Source organism: Megascapheus bottae, chromosome 12 (assembly GCF_031878675.1).
Source record: "Megascapheus bottae isolate mThoBot1 chromosome 12, mThoBot2.hap1, whole genome shotgun sequence".
NCBI lineage: Eukaryota > Metazoa > Chordata > Mammalia > Rodentia > Geomyidae > Megascapheus > Megascapheus bottae.
Genome location: NC_143520.1, coordinates 16,729,324 through 16,745,122, shown reverse-complemented (window position 1 = coordinate 16,745,122; position 15,799 = coordinate 16,729,324). Strand labels below are relative to the sequence as shown.

The following is a 15,799-nucleotide window of genomic DNA, read 5'->3' as shown; positions in this document are numbered from 1 at the left end:
TTTTAAGAAGCAAAGCTTATGAAAATATTTTATATTAAGAAGATCTTGACAGAACACCGACAGGTTCTCAGCAAGGTATGTTGTAGGACAGAGTGCATCTAGAAACCAGATCCCTTATGTCTATGTGAGTACCCTCCCCTTGGAACATCTTCATGTATGTTTAAGGGACATGTGTCTCCCCATTTCCATGTGATGTACTTTGGCATAAATCATTCATCAGTGCCATTAATACTTAATAATTAAAGCATCTTCTAGTATCTTCACTTTGGTCTGAGAGACAAAAGCCCATGTGATATTCCATTTAAAGTTCTTGAGTGAATTTTATGAATATACAGAAAACAAAGAAAGCACAGCATCTCACTGATCTATAGTGGCTTGCAATTATATATAAAAGTAATCCCTTGGTTATCTCATATTGTTACAGTATCTCACTTTGTTATCTGATATATTGCATATATTTGTATTTGGTTATTTGAAATTGGATAGGGAAGGGGGAAAAACAAAATGGGGGGGGGGAGGGAAACGGGGACCAAGACATGAGAAAGGGTATCAATATATGTGAATTAATGCACCTTCTATCTGGCAAATATAATGTAACCCTTCTATTAATTACAATAAAAATATATGAAAAAAAGTAATGCACAAAATCACAAATGTCTTCACTAGCTTTATTGCACATAGTCAAATTTTCTTGTGTTAATGAAAGCAAAATATTCCACTGGTAATACAGGAGCTGAACATGTAATTTTTCTTTTGAAGACAGAATATTTTATAGAAGTAGAAATATTTTAACTATTTAATGAAGACCATTGATTAGAAGAAATATATCAAAATAAATTGATTTAATAAACCTAGTTTCAATTTTAAATTTAGCTTCAGTAACTACTTACTTATCAATTATTTCAGCAAAAGATCCTAACAACATGAATCCAAGATTAACCACTTGATGCAAAAATAATTTTATGGGGGCCGGGAGTTTGGCCTAGTAGTACAGTGTTTGCCTAGCATGCACAAAGGCCTGTGCTGGAAAAAAAGCTGGAAGTGGTGCTGTGGCTCAAATAGTAGAGCTCTAGCCTTGAGAAAAGTCCAAGGACAGTGCTCAGGCCCTAAGTTCAAGCCCAATGACTGGCAAAAAAAAAAAATAATTCATGCCAAGTAAATAATAGAATTTATTTTGGCAAGCATAGTGGAAAAGGTAAACTGATGAAAGTGATGGGGGAAAAGAAAGGAAGGAAGGAGGGGCCGGGAGTTTGGCCTAGTGGTAGAGTGCTTGCCTAGCATGCACGAAGACCCAGGTTCGATTCCTCGGTACCACATACTTAGAAAAAAGCCAGAAGTGGTGCTGAGGCTCAAGTGGTAGAGCTCTAGCCTTGAGAAAATCCAAGGACAGTGCTCAGGCCCTGAGCTCAAGCCCAGGACTGGCAAAAAAAAAAAGAAAGGAAGGAAGGAAAACAGGCAGATAAATAAAAAACAGCAGAGAGACAAGCTACTTAGGTAAACTGGTCAAAAAGGCTATCTTGATGGGTTAATCTTAAACTGATGCCCAAAAAATAAGGAGAGAAGGATTAGCCATGTAAATAAAGAGCCAGGAAAGCATTTCTGAATACAGTCAAGCCAATGGCTTGAGGCAGAAAGAAGTTTGCTATGTTCACTTCGGTAGGACTGTGGCTTGAACATAATGAACAAAGAATAGAATGTAAATGAGGTTTAAGAAGTAAACTATGCCAAACCACATGCAGACTTGTAGGCCAAAATAAGAAATGCAGACTTTATTATAAAGTTATCAGTGAGATGATGTGATCTGTTATTCTACAAGTTTAGCTAATAATAAGTGATATGCCATATACGGTGTATAGCCCATGTTATATTAATGTGGAAACCAGATCATCTAAAGTTTCTTCGTGTATGACAAGTATGGCTTAAATTAGGATGTGGCAGCAGTTGACTAATTAACTGGACCAGAAAATTGTGTCCTTTGTTTTTGTCTTGAACAACCATATGATGGTTTCAGAATGAAGAAAATAGAATTTAGAGAACACAGTTGTTGTGACCATTCCACACCCTTGAAGCCAAACTCAAACTAATGCATATTATCTCTTAGACCTATGCCAGCATCAAATGTTTTCATTTGTATGGCAAAGTATCTTATCTTTGTAACAGCTGAGGATCAAGTTCAAAACCAGCCCAGACATATAAATCTGAGAACCTCTTATCTCCTGCTAACCAGCAAAAAGCTAGAAGCGACAGTGTGGCTTAAGATGTACAGCCCCATCCTTGTATGAAAAAAAAAAAACTGAGCAAGAGTTCAGGCCATGAGTTCAAATCCCAATGCCAGTACAAATTTTAAAAGTTTACATTTAATCTCACCTTTTCTGCTCTAAGTTTGACCTCCCATTCCAAACTCCCAGATGGATCATATTCTTACTAGGCAAACTTTGACTGTGATACAACCTTTTTAATTTAACTTGACACTGTTCTTGTTATCCTCATACAGACTGTTCTAGTGTTCCTAGCCCCACAGCACTTTAAATGCATTTTTTGTCAAATGAAATCTAGTAACGTTATGTGAAATTATTCATGGTGGCTGAGAAGAAACTTCCAGAGCCAGAGAGGCCAAAGATAACTTTGACTTGTCTATCTGTTGCTTGGGAGGTACTAGGCCTTCTACAGCCCTATCATTTATTTGGGGAACAAACAGAATAACCACCAATTTGTCAATCATCTTTTGGAATATAAGCATTTTATTAAGCATCTAAAACCTCCTGTTGGTGTTTATTTTCTCTGTGACTTTGAAATTTCAGTGTTTAGGGCAAAAAGAAGGAAAGAAGGTTTCTTTCCCTTTGTCAATTCTCCCATTTTTCTTGTAAATTAATTCTGAATCTTCCTGTTTATTTCTTATCCAGGCAAAGGCTTGTGGTCACTTCCTCAGGTCTTCTTTGAGTTGTCTTTTAACCTGTTAAGACTACAATTCTGAAGCCTAGATCTTCATCCACATACATACAGTCATGCACCTTGAATTCATTACTATTCCTCATAAGTAGTGTCTATAAAAAACTGTAAAAAATCTTTTCTAGTACAAGATCCACATTATATTGAACTAGGGATGACATCATTCTTCCTGCTCTGGATAGAACATAATATATTCCCATAGGGAGGACAAAGCAGAAGGTAGTCTTTCAAAAAGTAAACAATAAAACCTAAATTGAAGATAAAAATTAGACTGCAAATATTCTCTGCAAACTAACTAAGCTTCAAGCTGGAAATAAAAACTTAACAAATACAAGATCTGCTAGAGGATTTCATCTTTAAAACAGGGAGAGACTATTGTCCTCTGCTTAAAATGAAGATTAGCTTAGTATGAGCTGGAGAGGACCCTGAGTTGGTATCTCTGATTATCAAGGACTAAGGGACACAAATGTGTCTACACTTTGTCTGATCTAAAATGTACACTCATGACAATGCCTAACATTGACCATCATGGAAATGTGGCATCTATAAACACTACTGTCTAATAAATACACTCTATGGAAATCAAATGAATTGAGACAAAGGAATGGACACTGTTTACTTGACAGACTACCAAGTAAACCAATCAGTAAGTCAACATAGATCATACCTGAAAGCAATTGGTTTTAGTGCCTGCTTACCTTGTTTTTGTTTTATATCATCCCCTATTCCATGGCACTAAGCTATCTATTATTCTGTCCTGTCTTCTTATGCCATACCTTCTGAAACTGTAGCCCACACAGAACTTAGGTCCAGACACCCCCCCGACACACACACACTTGCTGAATGAGCAGGGATTCTCTCTTCCTTTTGCTATAATTGGGTGAGAGCAGGATACACTGAAATAATCTCTCTTTCTCTCTCCAGACACAAACTCCAATCAGTAGTTACTCAATAATGAATTACTAATAAGAGGAAGATTTAGAGACAGCCATTAGCAAGCAATAATGCAGAGAAATGACAGAGCATGAGGCGGATTTGCAAGGAAATTCAGAGAGTATTCAGTGTACTTATGGGAGGACAAATGAGAGAAAGGAGAAAATGGTTGCTTTGATTATTGCTGACCTTCTAGTTCTCCACTTCAGTATCTCATGAAATTGGTGATCTTTTGGCCTTCAAATACAAAAACAGTACCTTACAGGCTATAGTTAGTTCACTTGAGGTTCTATTTTCTCTAACAATCAATACATGGCTAAAACACCAACTAAAGTCCATGTGTAATTTCCCTACCTTTTCTCAACTAAATAACTTTGTTCACAGTTTTGCAAGATCAGATTAACTGAGTCTGAAAGTGGTAGGAAATAAAATAGCACAGATTTTGTACATGTGACATAGATAAAGACACACAGGAAGTCAAATTCCCCTGTCCTTTCTCAAAGGTCATCACTCAATGGGTTTTGCAAGACCACGTATTCTACGGAAGGTGTTTTAGTGATGACACTTCAAGAAACACTGCTCTACAGTTGATTTTCACAAAGCTACAGAGATGTGTATTTCCTTAAATGCTTCTCCAAAAAGGAGGGTATTCATCGAGTACTGGCATTAAAAAGTAATAAATTGCTTCTACCATTACAGATTTGTTTGAAATACTAATAGAAACAAGTACTGCTTCTTTTATTCTCTCTTCATATATATTTGTGTTTCATGACACATCAAATGAGATTTTGTAAAATAGCTTAGAGGGCTAGAATAAAATTTATGATGCTGTTTCCATCTGAGAATGAATTCAAGCTTCCGAAGAGCTAATTTGCAGACTTTTGAAACACAACCAGTTGTAATTTGAACATTTCATGTGCCATTCCAACAGAGAAAATTTGATTATAGATGAGTTTAGATGAAACCAAGAAATTGTTATTTTTGCAAGGGAATAATGGCATTTGGGTTATATTTTTTAAATGGGTTTCTCAGAAATGAATATAAAGCTAGGTAGAACTGCCATGACAGGATAACTGAAATTTATTCTGAACTATTGTGAAAAGGAAAATAAAAATTTAAGACTAGATAAAGTAAATGAGGTAAATCTTGATAATTGCTGTGTCTGGAGAAGTGAGAGTACAAGAAGTAGAGCTGTTCTCTATTTGTGTGCATATGAGAGAAATGAGCAAGTGACAGTTTAGTAAATGTAGCAGCCACACAAGAGTCATTTTGGGTTATTCTTACAGGTTCAGCACATAAAATTGGAATTTTAAATGTATCAGAAAGAACAGAGACCAATTTATCTCTTGAAAATCCCTGAAACAATAAAAGAAAGTAGAAAACTAATTTCTTAATTATTTTCAAATATACAATGAAAGCTTACTTCGGAAAAAAAAAAAACAGACTTGAAGTGGTATTAAAAAGGGTGAACTGGGCTGGGAATTTGGCCTAGTGGTAGAGTGCTTGACTAGCATGCATGAAGACCGGGGTTCGATTCCTTGGTACTACATACATAGAAAGAAAAAATAAATAAATAACCAGGCACAGTGACTCACACCTATAACCTTAGCTACTCAGGAGGCTGAGTATGATCTGAGGATCATGGTTCAAAGACAGTCAGGGAACAAAATTCAATGAGACTCATCTCCAATTAATCACCAGAAAACCAAAGTGGTGCTATGGTTCAAGAGTAGGCAATAGCTTTGAGCTGAAGAGCGTAGGGACAATGCCCAAACCCAGAGTTCAAGTCCCACAAATGACCAAAAAAAAAAGTGTCTGTGTGTGGGGGGGGGGAAATAAACTACATAGAGATAAGATATTCTCATTGTTTTTCTTTATTTAAAATGTAAGTATGGAAAAATCACTTCAAAATTTTTAAGTCTTAAAATGTGGGTGACATAGCCTGGCTTGTGTCTGTAATCCTAGCCACTCAAAAGGCTGAGATCTGAGAAGCAAGGCTTCAAGTCAGCTCAGGTAGGAAAGTCTGTGAGAATCTCCAACTAACCAACAGAAAACTGAAAGTGGCATTATAGCTATAAGGGTAGAGCACTAGCCTTGAGTGAAGGAAGTCAGGTACAGCACCCAGGCCCTGAGTTCAAGTCCAGGACCAAACACACACACACACACACACACACACACACACACACACACACACACACACACACACACACACACGTAGGTGACAGACTTCCTAGTATTCTCGGGAAACAAAATGCAATAGACGGTATACTGTATATAAAAGTTGGTTATTAATAACACAAATAAATACTAGTAAATAACCAGTTATTTGACAGATCTTTCATATCAACTTTCAGAAAGAAAAATGCGAAGACAAAATACAAAGAATTATGCTTCAAGAAGCAGTAGAAAACAAGAGAAAAGGTTTAGGATCTTAGAGAATATTAAGAAATGATATTTATCACCCATGCTATTCATGTTATGGATAGTTTTAACAATCCATGCTGATGTGTGCTTATTACTTATATTATTTTACAATCATTGTTTTCTGGGAAATTATGTCTTCCTAAAATGAAACTGTTGAATCTTTGAAAAACATAGATTTCTGGTGCTAATTGTGTTACTCTTAGCTGCCTACCATTTCCTAGGCCCAGTTACATATTTGTGAAAAACACATCCCTCCAAACTCAGAGTTTTTCATAAGTTTAATCTTCAAAATGCACCATGACTATATTCTACCCATTTACAAGTCACATAAACTGCCAGTGATTAACTCTTATCCCAATTTGTCTTCAGTAATAGGTGTTTAGGGCTTACTACTAAATTACATACCAAATTTAATCAGAAATTTTTAAAAGAGGTCAAATTCATAATGTAAGTTATCTTAATATATAGCAACACATATAACTGAATTGTTTCTATATTTATATATGCATAGATATATGTGTAGTATATAACTGATCATTGCTGAATTATCAATTTGCATGCTATTAGCAAACCCAAAGAAATTTTAGGGGTAGAGTTTGATGTATTGAGCATTTCAAAAATAGAGACAGATTTTTCATTCTGTCATTTTAAAGTAATAACACTGAAAGCCCATAACATTATATAGTTTGGGACTTTTACATACAAAACAAGCTAAAGCATTCCCTATTTGTGACTTAGAAGTACTTTACCAGTGGTGCACCATATAGGATCTCAAATTCTGTTATAGAGTGCCAAAAAGAGATTTCTGACTGAAATTTTCAATGCTTCTCCTTTGGAGACTCTCAGATTTTCTTGGCATTCATACATATATAAGAACAATGATTCACTTTTCCTTTGGGGAAGAAGGAATTTCTAAAATGTCTGAAATTGTGAAACAAATTAAAGACAATATAAAGCACAGAAACATCTTCATGTAATGATTCAAAAATAAGTTAACATTCAGTAGAAGAACGCAAGAAAATACTATCATTGACATCATCTCAACCCAAGCTAGAGAGAAATGGGCCAGAAATAGCATCATGTAAAAAGGATATGTGTGTCACAAAGACACTGAGCCTGGGGAAATCACTGACACCGTCAGATATTCTCAAAACCTCTCTCATTGCAAAGAACTGAGCATGTCCAAAGGAATCAAAATCAGTTCTGCTTGCAAAGTCTAGGTGTGGGAAAAGGATATTTAAGGCAAAAAGGAACCTTCCCTCTCTACAATTTTGAGATGTTCTCTTCACAGGGAATACTAGTCCAGCCCTTGGGCCTAGAAATAGATGGGCAGGAAGTGCCTTTGAAAGGCAGACAGTACTGTGGATTTGGCCCCTAGAATTCGAGCCAGAGCTAACTACTCAAAAAAAAAAGAGAAAGAAAGAAAGAAAGAAAGAAAGAAAGAAAGAAAGAAAGAAAGAAAGAAGGAAAAAAGAAAAGAAAAGAAAAAGCACAGCTGGCTATGTGAGTGCAGTAGTCTGAGCTTCCGAACATAGGACACTCAAAAGAGCAGGGCAACTACTGGACTCAATATCACTGTATCATCTTTTCTCTATTTTCTAATCTGCTAAGCCTAACTTGAAAAACATGTCCACTATGTCTTATTGTTTGACTCTCCTCCCCCACACAAAACACCTTAACTCTGAGACCTCACCATCTATCTTTCTTTCTCCTCACTGTACTAACCTGAACATACCAATACTTCTTTCCTCCTCATACTGGGGTTGGAACTTTGCTCAGCTTCACTGTTCAGCTGGTGCTCTCCTACTTGAACCATGCCTCTAATTATGACTCTTCCTTCTTTGCTAGCTATATTTTGGAGATGGAGTCTTACAGATGTTTCTACTCAGCTTAGTCATGAGTTAAGATCCTCCAGCTCTCATGTTCATTCCATGCCTAGGCCCCTATCTTTCTACTCTTCTTTTTCTGTTCAACTCCAACTCCAACCTCAACCTCAAATCAAAGTTCAGATTTGTTAAATGATGGGTTTTGTGTGAGTTATGAGTACCAAGGTGTACAATGCCTGGCCTGGTGAGGGAAATGTAACAATCCTTCCATTAGTGACTAAACTCCTCCAACTGAATATTATATCATCATCAGACATTTTGTTTCCTACTTTGGTCGTCAGGGACAACCTGAATCAACTTTTGTCACCAACATAGCACTAGGTCAAATCTATATCACCCCAGTATCCTGAACTGAAAGACAAACTCTGAAGGAAATTGGATATTCAAATAAGCCTTTTTGGTTTTTTGAGATCTGACTTCAAACTTATCCATGATAGTAGAACCTCCAGAAGAATCTCCTTTTTATCTATCCACAACCAAATTATAGTCAATTATATGTCAAATCCCCAATTCTCCAAAGAATGTACTTATATCCAATGTCGTACTCCAATTATTGTCCTATTTTATTGAGCATATATCTACTGCCAAGGGTATTTGCACAACTTCCAAATGTATAGGCCCACATCACTGAAGCAATTAAAGGTTAATAAAGGTATAGTGGGGGGCAGTGACTTCTGCCTTCTCCCCTCTCTGCTCCTTCCCTCACTATGAGAACATAGCTGCCTCCATTATTACCTCTACCGCCTAAGAACAAGTGCAGTTTGTCAAGTGAAGCTTTTCTTTGTTTTGCCAACTGGAAATAGATTACAAGATATGAATTCCTCTAGGATTCACAGATCTCTTATCTCAAAACATGCAATCATCATGTATTAACTTTGCATTGTTTACCTATTATTTTTAATTTGTCCTTGTCAATTTCAAACTAAAAGCTACATTTCAGAGGAGAAAAAAAAAGTCATTTTCAAAATTTTATCTTCTAACCAGGTACTGGTGGCTCATGCCTATTTGCTTAGCTACTTAGAAGACAGAAATCTAAAGATAGTGGTTCAAAGCCAGCCGTTCAGATAAGTCCGTGAGACTCCTATCTCCCTCATATTAATCCTCAAAAGCCAGAAGTAGAGCTGTGGCTCCAGTGGTAGAGCTTTGAGCAAAAAACTATGGGACAATGCCCCAGGATTGGCATATGTGCGTACATGTCTTCTAGTTGTAAAAAATCATAAGCCTTCTGTAGTCAGAGTTCTTGAAGTATGGAACTTTGTAAAATGAAGAGGATTTAAATCTGGCTCTAAATTCCATTCCATTTTGCCATTTCCTTCCTCATTGATTTGTCTTTGGCAAATGAGGTTGGTATTGTTGTAATGACTAAGATGAAAGAAGGTATTAAAGAAATAGCCAAACCCCATTTCACCTTCTCAAACACTGCCCACCGCCTTCCAATTAAAATTGGAACTTAGAATGGATAATCTACCATCCCATGTAGCTCTCCAACCCACCCAAGCACTACACTTTTGATCTATTCACTCTGGTAAATCAATAAACTAAGAAATGACTTTTATCCTCCCCTTACGCAGTTGAGAAAGCTGAGAACCTAAAAGACAACCAAAAGACATTCTGTAGGGAATAGATTATAGGGAATAATCTTTGTTAAATATTTTGTTTGTATTAAAAATAAACACACATACCTGTTTTTTCTTAGAATTTGACTTGGGAAACAAGCCTGCTGACAACACTGATGTAAATGGAGAACAGCATAACTCAGGAAAAGGATTTGGAATAGATGGCAGTTCCAGAACATCAAGATCTTTCTTTTTTCTCCTACACCAAGAGAACATAGAATGTAATTTACATAAAACAGAATGTAAAATGTAATTGCTGTCAAGGATGAAAAAGTGTTGCTAAAGCCCAACATGTACTATCCCATGACAGCGATGATATTATAGAAAGTGTGCAGAAGAGGTCTGCAATGCACTTTCTGTAGAGCAAAATACAATGTGCTAATTGATACACATACGTGTAATATTTCTTTCCTTTTTTGCCTTTAAAAATGCCACAAAGATTCTTCATTTTTCTGCCCACTGGTGAATTTTCCTGAAGCAGCAATATAGAGCATATGATTATTAGAGTAAAAATTATTCTAAGGACTGAAGAGGTTGCCACTGTTACATTTAGTGGACTGATCTATGGTATTTTCCTGAACACTTCTGAAAGTTATGATTTATTAATTATAGCTGTGATTTGTCTCACTTTGAATTTCATTCACAATGTTGCCCACACACAGTCTGTTGATTTTTCCAAGTTCTTATAGAAACTAAACTGCAAGGCAGTATTTCTGAAAAGGTGAGTTAGTTGATTTTGCTAGTATAAATGCCCTCTAGTCCACTGCAGAGGAATTTTAACTTCACCGTGGTCACAACATTTTCAAAATCTGAAAGGAAAAGGTATGGATATTAAAGCATATATATTTTTTATGTTATTTGGGTATTGTAGACATTTTCTTAAAGGCACTGGGCATTGGATGCTGTAGAGATTGGAAACTAAAGCCTTTTCTTTACTGTTGAACAGTAAAGACTGTTCAAATGTCAATCCATGCTTTGCTGTACTAGGGTCGCTGTTGAGACTATGTGGGAGATGAGCTCATTCTTGCTCTGATTTTTTTAATCTATATAATAAAAATACTGTTTATTTAAAAAACCCGAAAAGGTATAGGGCCATCAAAGCAGCAGCAACAGCAGCAGCAGCAGCACGGGGAAGTAAGTTTGGAGTTTGACCATCTATGCACAGGGATGGACAGAGACCCAAGACAGGGGAGATCTCAATGAAACGGTGACGCTATTTATAAGGCGCTGTGAGATCGCAATGTCCTGCCTTTGCTCTAGGAGCCAGCTCACAGGAGATTGTCTTCAAAGACTTTCACAAACTTGGCCCAGCTCTGGGCACAAGGCGCACCCCCCCCCCCCAACCCCCAGGACCGCCTCCTCACCTCCTAGCCAGCCTCCAACCCCAAACACTCCTCCGAGCCTTCCAGGGCTGCCTGCCTACCTGTCTGCGGCAGAGCCGGGGGTCCCGTCCGGAGAGGGCAGGATCGCCCGCGCGGGCAGCCACGCAGCGGGCGCCGGGTCCTGGGCGTCGCCCGTCCCCTGGACAGCTCCGCGCACCTGGGCGGCCAGCGGCGAGTCCTGGGCGGCCGCCCTGCCTGCGGCGCTCTGCCCATCTTGCAACGAAGTGGTCATGGTCGCCAACGCGGGGTCTCGGGCGTCATAGGCAACCTGGCGAAAGGAGAGAGGGTCGAAGGGGATCGGCAGGCGAGGAGCTAGGGGGCGGCTTGGGCAGCCCAAGCACCCTGCAGGTGCGGTGGCCTGTCCGTCTGCGCTCCTGCCCGGGGCGGCTAGGACGCGCCGCGCAGCGGTGTGCTAGGCGGCGGGGGAGGGGAGGGGACGGAGGAGGAGGGGGAGGAGGGTGCGGAGAGGGGAGGAGCGGCGGGTGGGAGGGGGCTGCGGGCGGGCAGGCGCTGCTCGGAGGGGGCGGGGAGGGCGCGCGAGGGGCGGGGAGGGCGCCTGGCCCGCCCAGCTCTTGGCCCCAGGCTCGCAGGGGCGCAGGAGTCGATTTCTGGTGGTTTTTGCTGGGGCTTCGGCTGTGGTCTCCTGGGCCCTGCACTCCTACCTCCCCAGGTGGGCGCAGGAAAGCCCGGCAGAGCCCGGATCTGGGCCCAGCGCCGCGGGAGACCGAAAGAGCGCCAGTGCTGGCCTAGCCAGCATGATCGCCGGCCATGGGGGATCTGAGCAAGGCTTACTCTTACACCCTTCAGTTCCTGCTGGGCCATCTCAGATCACCTTAGGCCTTTGCTGGGCCGCCATGACAGGCCCCACCATACCGGAGTGCCAGGGGGTCCGTGGGGCTATCCCCACCCAGCCCTTCTCCAAGTACCTCTTACCTACACTGGACTGCCCAGCGTGTGCTGAGTGAGCAATGGGAGCAGGGGGTCCTAACATGACGGACAATGACAGATTTGGAGAATTCTCAGTAGAGCACACGTAAACCTGAAAGTGTCTGGAGTTTGAAAGATGATTAATATTCGTTTAATGAGAGCAGTTTCCACTTGATGAATTCCTGTTCTACCATGTCCCATCCTCTCCAGTGCTTCGACCATGAGATATTTGCCTAATTTTAAACATTGGAAACGGGGGCCCAAAGCTCCTACTGCCTTGTTTAACATAACACTAGTAACATTGCAGTCAAGATCTCAATCCAGAAGCTTCCAGATCAAAATCCCAGATTGTTTGAAATAGTACCCGGAGTCCAGCCTCTGAGATGCTGCAGCCCTATTCTGAAAAGTAGGGAGATCGGGTTTCTGCTCTTACTGTAGTTATTGCAGTCCCCATGTATGCATTTCCAAGTATCTGACACATTCTTTGTCCTTTAGTCAAATTGGGTAACATCTGCCCCTGGCATCTGTTTCCTCAGGTTTTGTTAACCTTCCCAACCTCTGCCCTGGGAAAGGTAAACATTACCTCTCCATGAAGCCAGCAACTTTGTCCCCCACCAGAGTTACAAACCAATCACTGCTCAAAGCTAGGTGACCCTAGCTTCAAAGAGTTACTGGGTTAGGAAGAGTACCTGGGTTACTTCATGAAAGAAGAAAGACTTTGAGTCAAAGAATTTAAGCAATCCAACTTCTTCATTTGTCTAATGTTAAAATTAGGTCCAAACAAACAGCAGAAGTGGCCTGGGTCACAGGGAGGTTGTGATCTACAAGATGCTGTATATATGCGATGGACAAAACAAGCCAAGCCAATGGGTTTCTGAGGAATAAAACATGTATGTGTGCCTGTGGGTGTTTGGGGGGTGGGTATGAGTGAGGTACTGGGGCTTAAAAGCAGGACCTGGGAACTGTGACTTAGCTTTTCCTCTCAAGGCTGGTGCTGTGCTCCCAGAGTCACAACTCTACATTGGGATTTTTGTTGCTTAACTGGAGAAAAAAGTCTTAGGGAATTTCTTGCCTATTCTGGCTTTGGCCCAGAATCATATATCTCAGCCTCTGGAGTAGCTAGGATTATAGGTGTGACTCTTCAGCGCTTGGCTTACAGCTCACATTTTTTTTTTGAAGACTTGTGCCAGGCAAATTCCTCACTCAGTCCAATTCTACAAATTCTGGTCTAGATTCTTTCTATGTGTGGGTTTTAAAAGGCTCATGTAAAAGCATTGAAATATATGGAGATCATTCCAGTAAAATATAAATGATGCATATGTTTGCAGATAGGTTTGAGCTGAAGAAGCAAAGAAAAAATTAACTTTAGACATTATCATCTTAATTTTATTCAGAACTCTTTTGCAACCAGTTTTCCTCTCAAAACAATTAATAGCAGTTGGATATTCAATAGAAGAGCTAATCAATAACTGAAGTTTGTTTTCTCTACACTCCCAACAACTCTCTCTCTCTGATATATATACACAGATATATGTACTCTCTTCTCTCTCTTTTCTCTCTCCTCTCAGAGTCTCTCTTTCTTTCTCTCTGTCTCTCTGTCTCTGTCTCTCTCTCTCTCTTACACACACACATGCATGCACACACACACACGCATGCACACACACACACACACACACACACACACTCCTAAAGGCTTTATCTTTCTGCTAGAGAAAAGAATATATGAAATTATATACACACACATGTGTGGGTTCATGTATGTGTGTGAATAGGATCACTAGAAATATCTCCAGGCAGTGTATCCTGCTACACTTCCCAGGTAAATTTCTTAACCTGGGGGAAAACTGTCAATTGTGTCTTTTCTCTTCAGGCATTCTATATTTGGTAAGAACCCAGGAAGTATCCATTTGCAGGCCCACACTCCTGCTCCAATCCAGTGGGTAGAATGTGTGGTACCTGCGGTTACCATTACCAGGGAGCAACAGGTGGTTGAACATGAGAATCTAAATATTTTGTCTTCTAGATCAGCCTTAATTATTGAATGTATTCCCAAATGAATTTCAAGAAAATATGCCAAAAATTATAAGAATTAATTTTTTCCATCAGTTTTGGTGCTTGAACTCAGGGCCTGGGCACTGTCCCTGAGTTTTTTTGCTCAAGGCTAGCACTCGACCAATTTCTGGCATAGGTCTACCTCTAGTTTTCAAAAAGAGCCTCACAGACTTGCCTGTCTTGGCTGACTTCAAACTCTGAGCCTCAAATCTCAGCCTCCTTAGTAGCTAGGATTACAGGCATAAACCAACAACCACCAATTTCCAGCTTATAACTAAATACTTTGGTGCCAATCCTGAGGCTTGAACCCAGAACAAGGATGCTACCTGAGCTTTTTTTGCTCATGGCTAGACCTCTACCTTTTGAACTACAATTCCACTATTGGCTTTTTTGGTGACTAACTGGAAAGAGTCTCATGCACATTCCTGCTCAGGCTTGCTTCAAACCAAATTTGAACAACAAACATACTAGATTTATAAGAAATTACTGTAAATTAGATTATACAGTATAAAATGATTTTAAAAATACTTTCAAAGACCGGGGGTTTGGCCTAGTGGTAGAGTGCTTGCCTTGCATGCATGAAGATCTGGGTTCGATTCCTCAGTACCACATACATAGGGAAAAAAAAAGCCGGAAATGGTGCCGAGGCTCAAGTGGTAGAGCTCTAGCTTTGAGAAAGTCCAAGGACAGTGCTCAGGCCCTGAACTCAAGCCCAGGACTGGCAAAAACAAATACTTTCAGATCTAAACAGATATTTTTCTCTACCATGGAAGTTAATAAGGGATAACTTTAGATTCTTACTCTCCCACTCTCCATTTAACAGAGGATGCTAGAACAAGAAGTCTGATACGTTGGTGCCAAAAAGTTTGAAGTGTATGTCAATATTTTATAGTTTTCAAATTTCTTTTCTTAAATGTATGTATGTCTAAGGTTTTTTTTTTTTTTTTGGTTATTCATAGGATTTGAACTCTGGGTCTGGGTGTTGTCCCTGAGGTCTTCAGCTTAAGGCTATTGCCCTACCCTTGAGCCACAGTGCCACTTTCAGCTTTCTGCTGTTAATTGGAGAGAAGAATCATCTCACAGACATTAGTGCCAGAGCTGGCTTTGGACCACAGTCCTCAGATCTTAGCCTCCTGAGTAGCCAGGATTACAGGTGTGAGCTACCACACCCAGCTGTCTACCCCATCTTTGGATGTTATTGTTATTTCTTTTGATGGAATTGATCTTTTCTATTTACAGAATATGTTTCTATTCATATATTGCTGTTTAGTTTTGTTTTCCTTTTGCTTTTTTGTTTCCTTTGTTGGCCACTTTATTTATTGTATTTTGTTGTTGGGGTGATGTAGAGATGGGGTTACAGTTACATTCGTCAGGTAGTGAGTATATTAGATCTTGAACATTGATGCCCCTTCCCATGTTTTTCTCACACTTTCCCCCTCCAATCATCTTGTTTTTCATCTTCCCTACCCTATTTAAAATAAACAAATTGATGTCTATAAAATATACCAGGTACCAAAGTCTGGCTAGATTTCTTTTTCTGATATGTTATCATTATATCACCGTATAAACTATGTTGACCTTGAATTTGCAATCCTCCTGCCTCACTCTACAGAGAGCTGGGATTGCAGAG

At 39.7% G+C, this 15,799-nt stretch overlaps 1 protein-coding gene across 2 annotated transcripts in view; it reads right to left on the bottom strand.

The window, feature by feature from the left end:
* Grb14 (growth factor receptor bound protein 14) overlaps positions 1 to 11,598 on the bottom strand; it is a 125,656-nt gene extending 114,058 nt beyond the window's left edge. For both annotated transcript variants that reach the window (XM_090342726.1, XM_090342727.1), the window contains exons 1-2: positions 11,232 to 11,598; positions 9,875 to 10,007 (exon numbers count right to left, since the gene is read on the bottom strand). In XM_090342726.1, coding sequence (XP_090198852.1) covers positions 9,875 to 10,007; positions 11,232 to 11,422 — 324 coding nt within the window. In that variant the 5' untranslated portion in view covers positions 11,423 to 11,598. The remainder of the gene's footprint in view (positions 1 to 9,874; positions 10,008 to 11,231) is intronic.
* Positions 11,599 to 15,799: the final 4,201 nt, after the last annotated feature.